Raw genomic sequence first — 17,776 nt, forward strand, 5'->3', positions numbered from 1 at the left:
CTCTGTACACAGAGAGCTGTTACCCTTCCCTTTATAGTTATGACACGTGCCTATTAACACTCAATATGGTATACTTTGCAAAATACATGGGTGGGGGTGGGGGCGGGGTTTCTTAAATCCATGCACTCAACTTTCATCTATTACAGATCCATGTGCTCCTCTGGGATCTTCCTTGTCTCAGTGACTAAAATACAACTTGAAAAATTGTTGACTTGAACATCCACTTTTCCCCGCTCCATATGGCTGTTCAAATATAGTGAAAACTGTTTATGCTATAACAATGGCTCTTCAGTATATCTTGATTAGCAAAGCATTATACTTTTTCAGTTTGTCAGTCATTACAATTTAACCTCACTTCATCCTCCTGTTTACCTCTCGACTATCTTGATCTGCACAAAGTCTATTAAAGTGTATTTAACTTCACAGGTGATCAAACGTGCTTCTAGTAGATGAATTATTTATTAACAAATCTGTTTAATACTGTGCATTTTTCTTTTCATTACTAGTTTCTCAAACAGTTAGGTATACATCCTGACTGGCAATTTGTAGATGTGTATGGTATGGATCCAGAACTACTTAGCATGGTGCCAAGACCTGTCTGTGCAGTGCTACTTCTCTTCCCAGTAACAGAAAAGGTAAATATTTACTATTGATACTTAGTAATTCAAAATCAGTAGATCAGTCAAAATGTCCCATCATACATAATATGAAATCTGTAATTCTCTACGTCAGTGAAATAGTTAATGAGACTAAAAAAACCAACAAGCTTTCTTCAAAGTTCCTCTGGTTTGTGACACATTCTGTTCTTGTCAAAATAAGATTATTAAACAAAACTGTACAATTGCAGAAGTATTAACAATAAATGTATAAACAAAGGAAATCTGATGTTGCTCTCAGTCAGCAATAGATGTGAATGATATTTTAAAGGATTTTGAGATCTTCTCTTAATGGAGCTGCAATATTTATTTTTGTTGTTTTAACACTTATACCACATTAAGGCATGAACAAAGTAGTAAGACGGGATACGGAAAATGTGGACAATATCAAACAGCCATTTATAAAACATATATTGATTTTTGTAGTATCATAATGCAGTCCAAGCTTTAATTACTGTCTAGAGAAGCCTGTAGCTCCAACATAGCTTTCATTTCTTGGGCTAGGTCTACACTACAGCGGGGGGTTGACCTAAGATATGCAACTTCAGCTACGTGAATAGCGTTGCTGAAGTGGCGTATTTTAGGTCGACTTACCTGGCTGTGAGGACGGCGGCAAGTCGACCACTGCCGCGCCGCCGTCGACTCCGCTACCGCCTCTTGCCGCGGTGGATTTCCGGAGTCAACGGTAGAGCCATCAGGGATCGATTTTATCGCGTCTTCACTAGACGTGGTAAGTCGATCCCCGATAGACCGATTGCTAGCCGCCGGATCGGGCGGGTAGTGAAGACGTGCCCTTGGACAGATTGGGGATCATCTTTGTTTTTGATTTGTGTTTTTTGTCAAGAGGGGTTAAAGCGGGGTGGTCCAACTTTTTGGCCGAGGGCCACATCGGGGAATAGAAATTGTATGGAGGGTCATGAATACTCACAAAATTGGGGTTGGGGTGCAGGAGGGGGTGGGGGCTCTGGGGTGGAGCTGGGGATGAGGAGTTTGGGGTGTAGGAGGGTGCTCTGGGCTGGGACCGAGGGGTTTGGAGGGCAGGAGGGGATCAGGGCTGGGGCAGGGGTGCGGGAAGGGGTTCAGGTTCTGGCTGGGGCTGTGGGCTCTGGGGTGGGGCTGTTGGTTTTTCCACTGGGTTTATTTGGGTTGGGGAAAAGAATAAGCTCCCTAAACTGAACTTTTGTCCAATGTCTTAACTCTCTTATCTTGGAGAATGGGGTAATCCATTACTAAAATGCTGTTATGGTGTCATATCAATGGACTACTTGAGGCTAGTTTGAGTACTGTACCCATAAATGTGCAAAGGACATAAGTCCTAGAAAGATCTCTTTTATGGCTTCTGTTTGTCACTTTTTTCACTCTACTATAATTTAATCTTAATTTGTTCAGGTTTTCAGGAAAAATATTGCCTAGATATGTGTATGGCATTCTGGGGTCCAGTCCAGACCAGTGAGGTGTTGCCTCATCACTTGCCCTGCAACCTTGGGTGCCTTAGAATGCTTTGCTGCTGTAACTACCAACCTGGGCCCCTCACAAACAGCATGCAGGTCGCACCTTGAGTGTCTGTGTGTGATGGGGCACTCACCTTTTCCTAGTGCCTCCTGTTGGCTGGTTGTGGAGCTGCAATTATCTTTTTCTCTTGGTATCCTGTAGGTTGGTTCAGTGGCTCAGCCCTCTGACTAAGTCTCACAAACAACAACCCAGGGACCCTACGAGCAGCAGTTGCACACTGCTCCCTTTAACTCTGACTACTGTTTTCCCTGGGCTTCTTCCCAGTGGGTCTCTTCCCTCTTAGGATTACTGTTCTCTGGTCCACTCTCTCCTTTCAAAAAGCAAAGTGCAGCTTCTGGTTATCTCGCAAGCTTCTGTGGCCAGAGCAAAGCACCCTTTCTTTTTTGTCGTCTTCAGCGAAAGGGCGAGAAAGGAGGATAGAGAATGAACACCCGGGGTGTTTTTGCCTCTCCATTTTATAATCCAGTCACCCTTGAATTGCCTTTTCCTGAGGGTTACTCCTAAATACACGTTCCTTCCAGCTGTGAGGATGCAGACATGAGGTCTCATAGTGAAAGATCTTGTTTGTTAAAATGCAAATCTATCTGTTCCTACCCCTCTTCACTGCCAAAGAATGGCTACTTGACTAGTGATCGCCAGTCAGCTTTGACCCCTGGCTAGAGTCGTCAGTTTGTCCTTTGTCTTTGAGAAACTGGTTTACCCACTCCCCAGATTTGCCTGGTTAAACACCTTGAATCATAATTTCAGCTTGTGTTCATAACTCTACATATAATGTTGCTACATATATTTCACCATGATATAATTGTCCAGCGAGTTGTTAGTTTTCAAATGATACCTCACAAATCATATTTTGTACGAAAATTATTACAATAGTGTATAGGGTATGAATACAGAGCTGCATTCAGTCAGTGTGCATTGTGGTATATATTAGCGTGACTCCTTTTTGAGCCATTCTACTTTCGCAAATGGATGTTGCTTGTTGTCAGATCCTTTCCTTATTTTCTGATACTTCCACATCTCTCAATCTCAAGCCCTTACATCAGTACTAGTTCTTTGACAGAGGGGGACTGAATAAGCCTCTTTTTAGAACTGTTAATGTGCCTCACAATTAGTGCTGCATAGCTTGCCCGGGTAGTCTGGAATGCTTACAGCAGAGCAGGCATTCTTTCCTTCTTGAAGGCCAACCTGGCTGTAATGTGTATTACTCCTAACCTCTGCTGGCCAATTCAGTGAGTAATAATGCCCAGAAATTGAATATGCCTTAATAGTAGTATTGCTAGTACCAACAAGTAATTTTTTAATCCCATAAATGTATTTTTGTAGTGTTCTGCTTAAAGAAATGTAATGGATTTTTTTGCAGCAGCATTGCTGTAAAAAAGTGCACAATAGAGCATTTTAGGCACATGTATAAAGCAGATATGGCCATTTGCTAAGAGATTTATAACTACACCGCTACCTCGATATAACGCTACCGGATATAACACGAATTCGGATATAACGCGGTAAAGCAGTGCTCTGGGGGGGCGGGGATGCGCACTCCGGTGGATCAAAGCAAGTTCAATATAACGCGGTTTCACCTATAACGCGGTAAGATTTTTTGGCTCCCGAGGACAGCGTTATATCGAGGTAGAGGTGTATTATTTATTATAACCCTTTTTATTTCTGTGATTAACCAAGGAGTTAAAGGAGGGAAGCATAGTATTTCCAGAGCAAACAACATTCCAGCAGTAGATAAGAGAATGGAATGTTCTATAATTGACAACACCAGCTGGCTAGTGCTTTCAGGTTTGCTGTGCTGACTGATAAAAATCAGTCATCAGGGCAGCATATTGAAAAGGTGGAAAGACTTAAAATCAGGGCGTACCTTCATTCTTGTAGTCCGGATTGTCTATCTGAAAACCTGTCTACTGTGTTCTACCTGCAAGCAGCTGTTTCTGGTTTATTTGTCTTACCAGTTGTTGTAAAAGCACACTGTATTTCTTTTATACTTATTTATTGGTAAACTTCTCCACAGCAGAGTAGATCACACCAAGAAATGAAATGATACAGTAATATGTGTATACTGGGCTGAACATCAGCAAAAAAACCTCCCAATTCCATAATTGTAGAGTATTTTCAAAGCAAAACAAGCTTTTGCTCCTAAGGGTAGCTTCTCTTCAACAGAAATCCGGGAACTTGTACTGAGACCCAGAGTTTGCTTCATTGACTCTGAGAGGCTCTCAGCAGCTCCAATTCCCTCAACAGTGTCTTTCCTTCTGAATGGAAGGAAGCTGCTTATATCCTTTCCCAGACAGCTTTGGTAGAGCGACCTACAAATGCCAGCAGACCTTGAACTAAGACTTCCAGTGGTTCCCTGCAAAGGGGAGTCCACCCAGGAGCTCCATCATCATACTCTAAACAGCAGTGGTCTGGATATACTTCCTTCCTAAAACCATTTCTTCACTCCTTATTGGCTACCTTCTTTATCCCAAAGGTCTCTACAGTAGTTGACAAACTCTGGAATCCTCTTGTGCACTCCAGGATGCTTCCCTCACCAGTAGACCCTATTAAAACATGAATACATGTATAAATTTAATAATTTTCAGATTACACAGCCAAATTGTGTGTCATGGAATAAACTGAACAGAATAAACAAAATTGTCATATTATTATTATGGCCTCAGAAGGCCCATTTGCAAAATTATCAGTACCACTCAAAAACACATAAATGACTCAACTTTTTCCAGAAAAAATAAGACTATATTGAAGCTTCTACAATGCTTCATTTTTTTCCCTTTTAGAGTAGTTATTTATTGTACTCCAGTTTGCTTGCTATAGATCTAAAGCTTCCGTTACCTTCTCCAGGCCTTTTGCTGGATTGCAGGGAGACATAGGAGACTGTGGTAAAGGGGACTGTTTCTCTAAAAGTGAGCCTAGCTCATCAATCTTCATTTTTGAACATTCTTAGCATAGCACTAGATGGCACAACAAGTTAAGTGATTCAGAATATTGGATAAAAGACACTGATGTTTGGCTGGTGACAAGATACTGATTTAGGACTTGACACGCAGATTTATACAAGTGAATAATCTCAGGTACATCAGTGAGACTAGTCATGTGGATAAAGGCTGCAATCCCTTACTTATTCTGTTCTGCTTCCTTCTGTTTCAAACTACAGTACTATTACATTTTAATGGAGCTTTGGTTTTTCATGGGAAATTTGAAATAGTTCTACATGCAAGACGCTTTTGATTTTCTGTTCCAGTATGAAACATTCAGAACAGAAGAGGAAGAGAGAATAAAAGCCCAGGGACAAAATGTCAGATCATCAGTATATTTCATGAAGCAAACCATCAACAATGCTTGTGGAACAATTGGACTTATACATGCTATCGCAAACAACAGAGATAAAATGAACTTCGGTAAATCTTTTCTCTTAATATACTTAATATAATTTTTGGAGGGTAGGTGGCGCAGTACTCCTTTCATAGTGTTGACTCTACTTGAAAATTCTTTAAAAGACACAAGTAGAAATTCGCCATTAGTCTTCTTGTCTTAATTATACAGCAGCAATACAACACAGACTTTTGTTAGTTGGTAGTCATTAAGAATTTTTAGTAATACAAAGGACACTAATACAGCACATAGTTAAATGAATAAAATATAACTCCAAATTCAAAGTAGCAGATACTAATTATTAATACATATTAATATTTCACACCATAATAAGAGTCTGGTGACTTTAAATTGTTTTGTCGTTGTATGCAGTGGAATAGAATATGTTGCATTACAGGCTTAAGTCTCCTTTCTGGATGTAAATAGACTGTATGCCTTGTGTACAAGCTTTTTGACAATGTAATGTTTAATATTAGTCTAGGAAAAAAAGTAAAAGAACAATTCTGATTTGTATTATTTCTTCATGTTGTAACCTTTCAGTTTTCATCTAATTTTCTAAGTTGCTGAGAACAGAAAGAGGAATTGAATGATTAATTAATTTATTATTTATTTTTAAGAATCAGATTCTACACTGAAAAAATTCCTGGAGGATTCATTACCTATGAGTCCTGAAGAGAGAGCCAAATATTTAGAAACCTATGAAGTTAGTATCTTTTTTTATTTTATTATTTTTTTTCCTCTTTTTAATATAGTAGAATTGTTAGCAGGAATAGTCTTGCATCTAAGCCCTGATCCAGCAAACACTGATGTGCTTAAATAGTCCCATTGTTGTAAATGGGACTGCTTACGTGTTTAAAATTAAGCGTGTGCTGAAGTGCTTTGCTAGATTGAGACATGAATGCTTTATTGTAAATGTTGTTTGCTACTAGTGGGGAATTAGTAATCTCACTAACACATGGACGACTTTTTTAACAACTGTTATTTGATTTTCACTTTGCATGAAACAGCACTACACTTTTAAAATACTCTTTTTAAAAAAAATTGAGATCTTGAGGTTAGTTAATGTCTAATCAATACTTCTCATAGTTACAACACTAAAAAATCGTACACTATAGTATATAGCACAACTTTACTCTGCTTTGATGTAAACTTCCATAACCTACAAGTTAAAATGAAGAAAGTGGAATGAGTCTTTAAATACCTGCTATTTTAAGAAATAATTTTTTTTGTTTGAAGTCTAATTAAACATATGTTCTAATTTCAGGCTATTCGTGTTACCCATGAATCCAGTGCCCATGAAGGTCAGACTGAGGTATTCCATTTTTTTAACTTTGTTTATTTTACGAACATAATACTTTGACAGAATGTTTCAAGTTGTTTGATTTTTCAACCATTATAATATTTTCTTTATTTCATGTAAGATCTACACTAGAATGAAAGTTGCCAGCCTCAAATGTTCAAAAATCATGACTGGATTAAAAATAATGATTTTTTTCTTTTAGTTGGGTTTTTTTATTTCCCGTTAGGTTTCTGAGCCATTAGGGTGCCTTGGGTCACATTTTCAAGCTTTTCTCCATAGCCAAGAAAGTCTGGTAACTTCATTTTTTAGTGAAAACAGAGATTCTCCTGTAAGCACATGGAGCTGGGGCTTTAAGAAAAATACCAAATATTGTTAAACTTTTAATAAAATCACAAGAGTTGATAACATTGTACTTTGCCTGTTTTGTGTCAACAGAAAATTAACTCTGACGTTAACTTTATAAACAAGATATAAGTTAGTCATTGAAGCTGAACAAATGGCTGACACTTTTTTATAACTTTTTTTTTATATAAGACAAAACTTCTTAATGTTGGGAATACAAATCAGCAAATGTTAACACCTCATGAACATGGGTGTGATGTTGCTTGTGTACAGACAACTTCAGTTAAGCTCTAAAATCTATGCTATAAACTTTGTTTTACAGCATTTTAAAATTATCCGGTCATTTTCAAGTTTGTGGGGGAGAGACTTGTATATGCTTCTCAGTCAGTATTAGAATACACTCCTGTGTAAAAAGCAGGTCTGTGTTATCTCTGGCAAATCTCAAGTTTTTCTTCACTCTGCATTCTCCAAGTCATTAAATGTTGTACTAAGCCTGGAAACCTAAATATAGTTTGGAGTAATGGCAGCACCTGTATAGATTTTTAATACATGCATTTTTTGTCTTGTCTGGACTAAGTGGAGGTTGGGAAATAGGGATTAAAATGGACGATTTTGTTAGCTAGGAAAAGGTAGAGAAATGGCTCGAGTTTTATGCATCTAGGAGGCAGTTGAAGCTTCTGGCAGATAAAGCTTTCTCTGTTTGCTGACAAATGGTAATTTGCACCTGTCTTGGAGCTCATTTGTATTAATCTCAAAAAGAAAACACTGTGCCAATTTACATTTGGTTCGTGTTTGGAAGAGTATCTTCACAGCCAATGGCTACAAAGTTAGCTACTTTTTAAGTGAAGCCTTAGGTTTTGGAGCACAAACTTTAAAAAGGGATAGATTCTCCTGTCACTAAGGGGGAAAAACATAGGCTTTAAGACTAACTTCAGCATAATAATATTAGTCTAGCATAAGGTAGCTTTCTACCTACTCCCTAAATTCCCTTGTGGTCATTGAGCAACATCTGAACTAGTCTGTCTACCAGTATTTTTCCCTAAGCCACGTTCGTTAGCAGGGGAATCCATACTTTAGATGTTAGTGGTGCTTTTAGTTATTTTCCAGATCAGTACATGCTTTCCTAGATGTGCGGTAACAGTCTATGCAGAGCAAATTTTACCTTAAATCTCTTATGACCTTGCTAGTGTCTCTGTATTCTAAGACATTAGAATACTTCACAACAGGTCTCAAGGAGCCTCTGTCTGGGGCCAGATTGAGGCATAGGGACTATATGCCCATGGCTAGGACTCTGATTCCCAGAATCCTGTGATTACATCACTCTCATCTTTTATTTAAGAAAAGTACACTCCCTGGCCCTCATGTTTGAAAAGAAAAGATTGAAAATGTCACCCAAATGTAACCAATGCAGTGATGTCTGCAGATTCAGTCAGACAGCTTGGAACATCTCTAACAGGAGTGAACTGGTTTCAATACAAGCCAAAGCAGGAAGTACGAGTAAAGTACAAAATCCAAAATTACAGGTGGAAAAACATTTTTTGTACCTAACTACTTAAAAATAGGATATTAGAACATGCTTACTGAGAAGTGGGTACAGAGAGGATTGCCTGTAGCAGTAGCAGCAAAGGTTTTGTTTTTCAGGTATAGGGAAATAAAGGTTTCCTGGGTTACATGGCAGACTTTTGCAGAGTAACTAGACTTCTGAATTCAGACTTATGGGAAAACCATAAATTCTTTCTAAATAATGGTTTTCATTAATAAAGTATCTTTCATTACAGTTTTTTGGGAGGATGAAAAAACTGTGCCAGATGTCTGACACAAATGAGCAAAAAAACTTGTTTAAAATCTGCTGTCACCACCTTACTTCACCAAATTCAAAAAACAACTTTCCAAAGCAGAGAAGAAGATTCAGACTGACTTCTGAAATAACTTTACTGGAACAGATATGATTAAGTAATAAGCTGGTGGCTGTCCACAGAGCTTGTCTGACCTAAGTAAAAGTGGGCTGTAGAACCCTGCAGCACTTCTAGTATAAGCTCTAGGAAACCTGTATGTGTAATATATGGAAAATTTTTGTAGAAGACTGAATTCTTAAAATAACTGTAAAACAGGAGCTTTGGTTACCTCGCTACTGTAACCTCAAAGAAAAATTAAGTGACGTTGACTTTGGCACAAGCAGCATTGCCTACAGAATGATATGACGATGCTTTGGGTTAGAAAAGCGTATATTTGCAGCTAAATATCACATTACCTTCTCCTGTATCCCTAGGCAATGATATAGAACAGGGGTCGGCAACCTCTGGCACGTGGCTTGACAGCTTCGGACGATCGCGGCTCCCTCTGGCCATGGTTCACCATCCCAGGCCAATGGGGGCTGTGGGAAGCAGCGCGGGCGAGGGATGTGCTGGCCGCGGCTTCCCACCACCCCCATTGGCCTGGGACGGCGAACCGCGACCAGTGGGAGCCACGATCGGCCGAACCTGCTGACGCGGCAGGTAAACAAACTGGCCCAGCCCACCAGGGTGCTTACCCTGGTGAGCCGCCTGCCAGAGGTTGCCGACCCCTGATCTAGAAGATAGGTCATTGAACTAGGTGTTGGGAGGTCTAAGATCTGTTTTGTTCTATTACTGACTGCTGTGTGACACTGCGTAAGTCCTTTCACTTTACCTCTGTTTCCCCATCCATCCTTTGTTTTTAACTACACCTCTACCCCGATATAACTCGACCCAATATAACACGAATTTGGATATAACGCGGTAAAGCAGTGCTCCGGGGGGGCGGGTCTGCGCATTCCGGTGGATTAAAGCAAGTTCGATATAACGCGGTTTCACCTATAATGCAATAAGATTTTTTTGGCTCCGGAGGACAGCGTTATATCGAGGTAGAGATGTATATTGTAATATCTTTGAAGCTGGGACTCCCTTTCTGTCAGTGGCTAGCACAACTGAGCCCAAGTCTCAGTTGGTTCACTTCTCTAATACAAATAATTGATAAAGGCATAACAAACTAATTGTAAATGCACAATTATTATAAATACAATTTCTAAGACGCTTAATATGAGTAAACATTTTAATTATAATTTGAGGGGACACTGTCAAGCACCCTAATTGGGGACCAAAGTTTTAGGTGACTGGAAAGTGCTGTATTCTGCTAGAAAGTATCATCCTGACTATAACAGACATAGTCTTCAGGTTGATTTTTCTCAAGCTATGAATACTACATTTACTGCATTTGTTGTCAGTGTCAAACAAATGTGTGCTCTTGGTGATATATAATTAGTTAGGTGCACAGCTTTCTTGTGGGATCTTCTGTGTATTTAACTACATACTGTTACATAGCTGTAATGTGAGTAGCAGGATATTTGCCAACATATTTTAATTACATTTTTAGCCCCTCACAACTAACCTCAAAATCGTCATCCTATACAACATTGCTTAGTAGTATCTTGGCTTTACAGTATGAGATACGGCTTTCCATTCCTCTAGTATAATCTAAAGTACTCCCAGCAAGAGTAATTAGCTGAAGTTATGAAAGCTGTCCAAGAGAATTGTCTGCATTTAATTTCCACCTTAATAAAGGGATCAAAATGATATTTTCCCTTTCTTCATATGCCATGTGGCACTGGCAACTTTAACCCGAGTAGTTCATGCTGATCAGACAGCACATATCGCTGTGGAGCTGTGCTCTACTAAGGCCTGGTCTACACTAGGCTTTTATGTCGAATTTAGCGCCGTTACATCGAATTAACCCTGCACCCATCCACACCACGAAGCTATTTAGTTCGACATAGAGGTCTCTTAAATTCGACTTCTGTACTCCTCCCCAACGAGAGGAGTAGCGCTAAATTCGAAATGGCCATATCGAATTAGGCTAGGTGTGGATGGAAATCGACGCTAATAGCTCCAGGAGCTATCCCACAGTGCACCACTCTGTTGACGCTCTGGACAGCAGTCCGAGCTCGGATGCTCTGACCAGCCACACAGGAAAAGCCCCGGGAATATTTGAATTCCTTTTCCTGTCTGGGCAGTTTGAATCTCAGTTCCTGTTTGGACATCGTGGCGAGCTCAGCAGCAGTGGCAACGATGCAGAGCTCTCCAGCAGAGATGGCCGTGCAATCTAATAGAAAGAGGGCCCCAGCATGGACTGATCGGGAAGTCTTGGATCTCATCGCTGTGTGGGGCGATGAGTCCGTGCTTTCAGAGCTGCGCTCCAAAAGAAGGAATGCTAAGATCTACGAGAAGATCTCTAAAGCCATGGCAGAGAGAGGATACAGCCGGGATGCAACGCAGTGCCGCGTGAAAATCAAGGAGCTGAGACAAGGCTACCAAAAAACCAAAGAGGCAAACGGACGCTCCGGATCCCAGCCCCACACATCCCGTTTCTACGAGGCACTGCATTCCATCCTAGGTGCGGCCGCCACCACTACCCCACCAGTGACCGTGGACTCTGAGGATGGGATATTGTCCACGGCCGGTTCCTCGTCGGACATGTTAGCGGACGGGGAAGATGAAGAAGGAGATGAGGAGGACGATGCAGTCGACAGCGCTGGCACCGCTGATTTCCCCGACAGCCAGGAGCTCTTCATCACCCTTACCGAGATCCCCTACCAACCGTCCCCATCCCTTACCCCGGACACAGAATCAGGGGAAGGATCAAGCAGTAAGTGCTTTAAACATCTAAACATTTATTTTTAACAGAACTGAATTATTTACAATATTAACAATGGCTTATTTCCTAAAGTGCTTTAAACATGTAAACATTTATCTGCAACAAAACTGGAATATTTACAATATCAACAAAGAGTTTCTCATGATTTCTCTGCATTGGGCTCTTCACTATTTAGTCCCAACTATTTAAAAAAATTTTTACAATGTCCAGTTATTCATGATTATGCAGCCCAAGACGCTCCACTCTTTAGTCCCAGTGCACCTACGCGAAAATCCGGTCAATATGGCCGGGGATAGACGCGAAATCCTCATAGGAGAACTCCTCGTAGGTCTCATGGAGGTACAGTTCCAGCCTGTTCATCAGGTTCCTGGGTAGGGCGATCTTATTGGGCCCTCCATGGTAGCACACGTTTCCCCGCCACGACACAATCAAGTATTCAGGGATCATCGCACGGCAGAGCATAGCGGCATATGGCCCTGGTTTTTGCATGCTTTCCCTCAGCATGCGTTCCTTCTCGCTGTCCGAGATCCTCATGAGGGTGATGTCGCTCATGATGCCCTGCTTTGAATTAGGGAGGGGAATGTTAGTATTGGGACTGCTTTACAGCCACGCGGTGGAGGGAGAGGGGCAGCATACAGGGATCTTTCCCTGGGACAGCCGCGAGGGGGTGGGACAGGGGTAGAGTTCATGCTTGCCTGATTGCTGGCATTGAGACTGGCATTGCTTTCAATATGACAGGAGGCCAGTACTCCTATTAAAGTTTTAAGCAGCCACAAGTCTAGGGCTTACCGTGATTGCCTGCTACAGAAGTTCAGGTGTCCTGCCACGCTTCTCGGATCACTGCAAGACCACTGCAAAGACCACTGCAAGACCCCAGGCACTGAAGGCGAGGGCCGAAAATTCGACCTTGTCCTGAGTGCGCATGTGAGAGGTGGAGTGCATGGTCTTGTTCACAGAGAAAGACTAGGTTCTTTGTACACAACTTCATTTATCTGTCTCAGGAATTCACTCCCTTTTTCCCATTCCCACAGACACATCTGCGACTGTCTCCCAACCCAGCCTGTCAGCACACTCCCAGAGGCTAGCGCAGATTAGGCGGAGGAAGAAGAAGACGCGTGAAGACATGTTCTCAGAACTAATGGACTGCTCCCGAGCCCAGGCAGCCCAGCAGACACAGTGGAGGGAGAACTTGTCACAAATGCACCGAGCAGTCATGGAACGGGAGGAGAGGTGGCGTCAGAAGGACCAGCAGGCTACTGAAAAGCTGCTTGGACTAATGAGGGAGCAAACGGACACGCTTCGGCGCCTTGTGGATGTTCTGCAAGACCGGAGGCAAGAGGACAGAGCCCCGCTGCAGTCTCTCTCTAACCGCCCTCCCCCGCCACCAAGTCCCACACCCCCCTCACCCAAAGTACAAAGAAGGAGGGGCGGCAAGGGCCGTTAAAACTTTCAGTCAACCCCTGCAGACTGCTCTAGCACTAGAAGGCTCTCATTCCCCAAAATTTGAAAAGTCCTTTCCTACCCACCTCACAGAAGCCCCCGTGCAAGTTTCACCCCCCACGTTTCATGTGTGGTTCATAATAAAATATTCGTTTCTGTTAATTACTGTTTCCATGACTTTCTTTTGGAGGAGAGTCTGTCTGAAGGGGGGGAAGGGGCTCGGTAATTGGACAGGACAGTCACCTTTAGCAGGGTACAGAGGCGGGGTCAGGTCCAGCATCAGGACACATACACAGTGCAGTCACTAGTGACCCTGGTCAGTCTGGGAGGTGGTTTTCATGTCCTGGGGGAGGGGGGGGGTTGCTCTGTGACTTTGTGGCGGGGGAGGGCAGTTACAGATCTTATGCTGCGGTCCTTATCCTGGATCACAGAGCCACGCAGCAGGGGATCTGTAACCCTCCTCCCCCAGGCAGAAACTCACATAGCTGACACATACACGCAGTTCCGCCCAGGAGAGCTGGCAGGCTCCGTTGAAACAACCAGTCCACCACTGCGGAGCCTGTCATTCCTGGAGTTTAGAAGCATCATTTGCATCAGAACACTAAACCCGCCCCCCCGCCACAGTCTGCGTCCCCGGTTTAAAACATTCCCGCGAAAACAGTAATAAAGACAACGGTGTTCATTGACAAAATAGAACTGATTTTATTTTTTGGGAAGGGGGTGAAGGGGGTATGTAACTGGAGGTTCAGCTTCTGTGTCCACAAACTTAACAGTCACTGGTTACCCTGCTCAGTCTGGAACCTTGCTTTCAAAGCCTCCCGGATGCACAGCACGTCCCGCTGGGATCTTCTAATCGCCCGGCTGTCTGGCTGGGCGTAATCAGCAGCCAGGCTATTTGCCTCAACCTCCCACCCCGCCATAAAGGTCTCCCCCTTGCTCTCACAGAGATTGTGGAGCACACAGCAAGCTGCTATAACAATGGGGATATTGGTTTTGCTGAGATCACAGCGAGTCAGTAAGCTTCTCCATCTCCCTTTGAGACGGCCAAAAGCACACTCCACCACCATTCTGCACTTGCTCAGACGGTAGTTGAACAGTTCTTTTTCTGTGTCCAGGGCGCCAGTATAGGGCTTCATGAGCCAGGGCATTAGCGGGTAGGCTGGGTCCCCGAGGATCACTGTAGGCATCTCCACATCCCCAAGAGTTATTTTGTGGTCCGGGAAGTAAATACCTTCCTGCAGCCGTCTAAACAGACCAGAGTTCCTGAACACGCGAGTGTCATGAACCTTGCCCGGCCATCCGACGTTTATGTTGGTAAAACGTCCCCTATGGTCCACCAGTGCTTGCAGCACCATTGAAAAGTAGCCCTTTCTGTTAATGTACTGGCTGGCCTGGTGGTCCGGTCCCAGGATAGGGATGCGAGTCCCATCTATAGCCCCACCACAGTTTGGGAATCCCATCGCGGCGAAGCCATCTATGATGACCTGCGCGTTTTCCAGGGTCACTACCTTTGAGAGCAGTACCTTCACGATTGCGTTGGCTACTTGCATCACAACAACCCCCACGGTAGATTTGCCCACACCAAAGTGGTTCACGACTGACCGGTAGCTGTCTGGCGTTGCAAGCTTCCAGAGAGCTATGGCCATTCGCTTCTGGACAGTCAGGGCTGCTCGCATCCGGGTGTCATTGCGCTTCAGGGCAGGGGACAGCAACTCACAAAGTTCGAGGAAAGTCCCCTTCCGCATGCGAAAGTTTCGCAGCCACTGGGATTCGTCCCAGACCTGCAGCACTATGCGGTCCCACCAGTCCGTGCTTGTTTCCTGGGCCCAGAATCGCCGTTCCACAATATCCACATGACCCATTGCTACCGTGATGTCCTGGGCGCTGGGTCTCGTGGTTTCTGACAGCTCTGTGCTACTCTCCGACTTCAGGCCCTCACGGCGGTGCCGTAGCCTCCTCGCCCGATTTCTCTGCATCTGCCTCAGGGAAAGGTGTATGATAAGCTGCGAGGTGTTGAGAACGGCCACAACTGCAGCGATGGTCGCAGCGTGATCCATGATCGCAGTGCTGTGGCGTCCGCGCTGTCACTGACCAGAAAAGTGCGCGAACTGATTTCCCGCCGGCGCTTTCAGGGAGGGAGGGACGGCGGTAGTGACAGACGGATGACGACAGTGACCCAAAAGCACCCTCGACACTTTTTTACCCAGAAGGCATTGGCGGCTCGACCCATAATTCCAATGGGCAGCGGGGACTGCGGGAACTGTGGGATAGCTGCCCACAGTGCACCGCTTCCAATGTCGACGCTTGCCCCGTTAGTGTGGACTCAAAGTCGAATTACTGTCCTTAGTGTGGACACACACGTTCGACTTTGCAATATCGATTCCACATATTCGATTTAAGTAAAATCGAACTACTCTTAGTGTAGACATACCCTAAGACACCTCCAACTGCTGAAGTATTAAACTTTACAATCAAAACTATTCAATAATACTCAGAGCAGGAAGTAGTTGCAGAAGCAGAGAGCAGTTAGAACTTACAGTAACATGGTGCATACCATTTTTGTCGTCATTCCTCTAAAAATGGAAGACATTTCCAAGAGAAAAGGCACATCTGAAAATATTGGTTAGACTTCCACTGGTTTTGATTAAGAAATTGCAATCTGTTGGGCTGAAAACTCTATTGCAAAATGTTCACCAAAAAAACATAACAACAGTATCATTTTTAGATATTCCACAAACACAGTTATAGTTTGAGATACAATTTACTGTTTAGTGGGTGTTGTAAAATGATTTGTGCATTTTTGCCTAGCTGCATATGGTTAACAGTGTACCCTTGTAGTTCAAGCATGCAAAAAGGCCTTTTCTAATTTTAGTGCTCAGTAACTTTGTAACAGGGCATTTATTATTTTTTTTAATTGGCTGAATGAATATGGAGGAAAAATAGATGAGCCATTAAAATGAGTGGGGGATTGTTAAATGTTACAATTTTAAATGCTTTCTTTCCTGCAAAAATCTAAAGCATAATAAGCTGTCTGTGCCTATCTTGTTTTGGTTCTTTTTTTTTTTTCCCCTTTGGAAGCTATTGAGAATGCTTAAGAGCCTAGTATATAATTTGTTTTAAGTGTTACTAGTTGCTATGGAAGATGGAGGAAAATAATAAATAGAACTCCAGATGAAAATCATTGCAAATATAGAAAAAATGCCATTGATATTGTAGCTTACTCTGTTAATAGTATCAAAATAGTGGCAAATGTATCTACAATGTTATGTCTACACTACAAGCTAGGGGTGTGATTTCCCCTGCTTGTATACATGTACTTGTGCTAGCTCTGATACTAATACTAGTATAAATAGCAGTGTCTCCATGCTAGCACAAGTAGTGGCAGTGGAAGCATGACTGAGTTGTGTGTATGCACTTGGCACTAATTTCAGGTGGGTGTGTAGTCAGCACAGCTCAGTCATGCCTCTGGTGCCACTGTCAGTGCTAATGCAGCTACACTACTATTTATGACAGGTTTCAGAGTAGCAGCCGTGTTAGTCTGTATCTGCAAAAAGAACAGGAGTACTTGTGGCACCTTAGAGACTAACAAATTTATTTGAGCATAAGCTTTCGTGGGCTACAGCCCACTTCTTCGGATGCATCTACTATTTATATTCATGCTAGATCATTGAGTGCTAGCACAAATATATAATATGATCAGGGGAATCGTACCCCAAGCTAATAGTGTAGACATAGCCTAAGAGTGGTAGTATGAGAGTGCAGATAGATTATTTCTCGATATGCTAAACTGAAGAGCACCAAAAATTGTTAAGCGGAAAGCATTACAACTCGAACCACCATTCTGTGTTTTGACTAGGGATACATATCATACATGAGAAGAAAACAGTCTAAAGCAGTACAGAAAACCAAGTAGTGGAAGCTTTAATGGTGTTAGCAAAGAGTTTAAAATGAAAGTGTGGGAGATCTCTTTAGAAGGGTTAAGAGAAAAATACAACTCAATTGTGGAATCATATTGCAAGCAAAATTCAAGAATATGTAAAGATCTGCTTGGTGATGCAAAAGCAAGAGGGTTTTTTCTCCAGTGAGATCTGGTGGTGGAATGAGAAAATTCGAAAAGCTGGGAAGGAAAAGAAAAATTGTGAAAAACTCTTGCAAGCGATATTCCAGCAGGATATAAAAAAAGCCAAAAAGATAACAAAGAAATAGGTGGCAGCCACTAAGCCAAAAGCCATTATATGCCCATCTTGAATCAAAGGCAAGTGAGAGAGAAATATATGGACTAACAAAGACCTGTGATAAGAGAACTAAAGACAGTGGTGAGATCAAAGTAATTAAAGATAAATGTAGAATACCTTAATAAATGAAAACCAGATTAAGGAACAGTGGAAAAATTACTTTGAAAGGCATATGAATGAAGAGAATTCAAGAGAACCATGCCATATGATTAAAATCAAACTGGTGGCATCAATCCAGGAAGTAGTTG

At 42.5% G+C, this 17,776-nt stretch overlaps 1 protein-coding gene across 1 annotated transcript in view; it reads left to right on the forward strand.

Moving 5' to 3' along the window:
• UCHL3 (ubiquitin C-terminal hydrolase L3) overlaps window positions 1-17,776 on the forward strand; it is a 61,341-nt gene that overhangs the window by 11,594 nt on the left and 31,971 nt on the right. The window contains exons 3-6 of the mRNA XM_024207021.2: window positions 507-635; window positions 5,413-5,569; window positions 6,161-6,246; window positions 6,808-6,855. Of these exons, the coding sequence (XP_024062789.1) occupies window positions 507-635; window positions 5,413-5,569; window positions 6,161-6,246; window positions 6,808-6,855 (420 nt within the window). The remainder of the gene's footprint in view (window positions 1-506; window positions 636-5,412; window positions 5,570-6,160; window positions 6,247-6,807; window positions 6,856-17,776) is intronic.

This window comes from Terrapene carolina, unplaced genomic scaffold (assembly GCF_002925995.2).
Source record: "Terrapene carolina triunguis isolate 2854851 unplaced genomic scaffold, T_m_triunguis-2.0 Scaffold21, whole genome shotgun sequence".
Classification (NCBI taxonomy): Eukaryota; Metazoa; Chordata; order Testudines; family Emydidae; genus Terrapene; species Terrapene triunguis.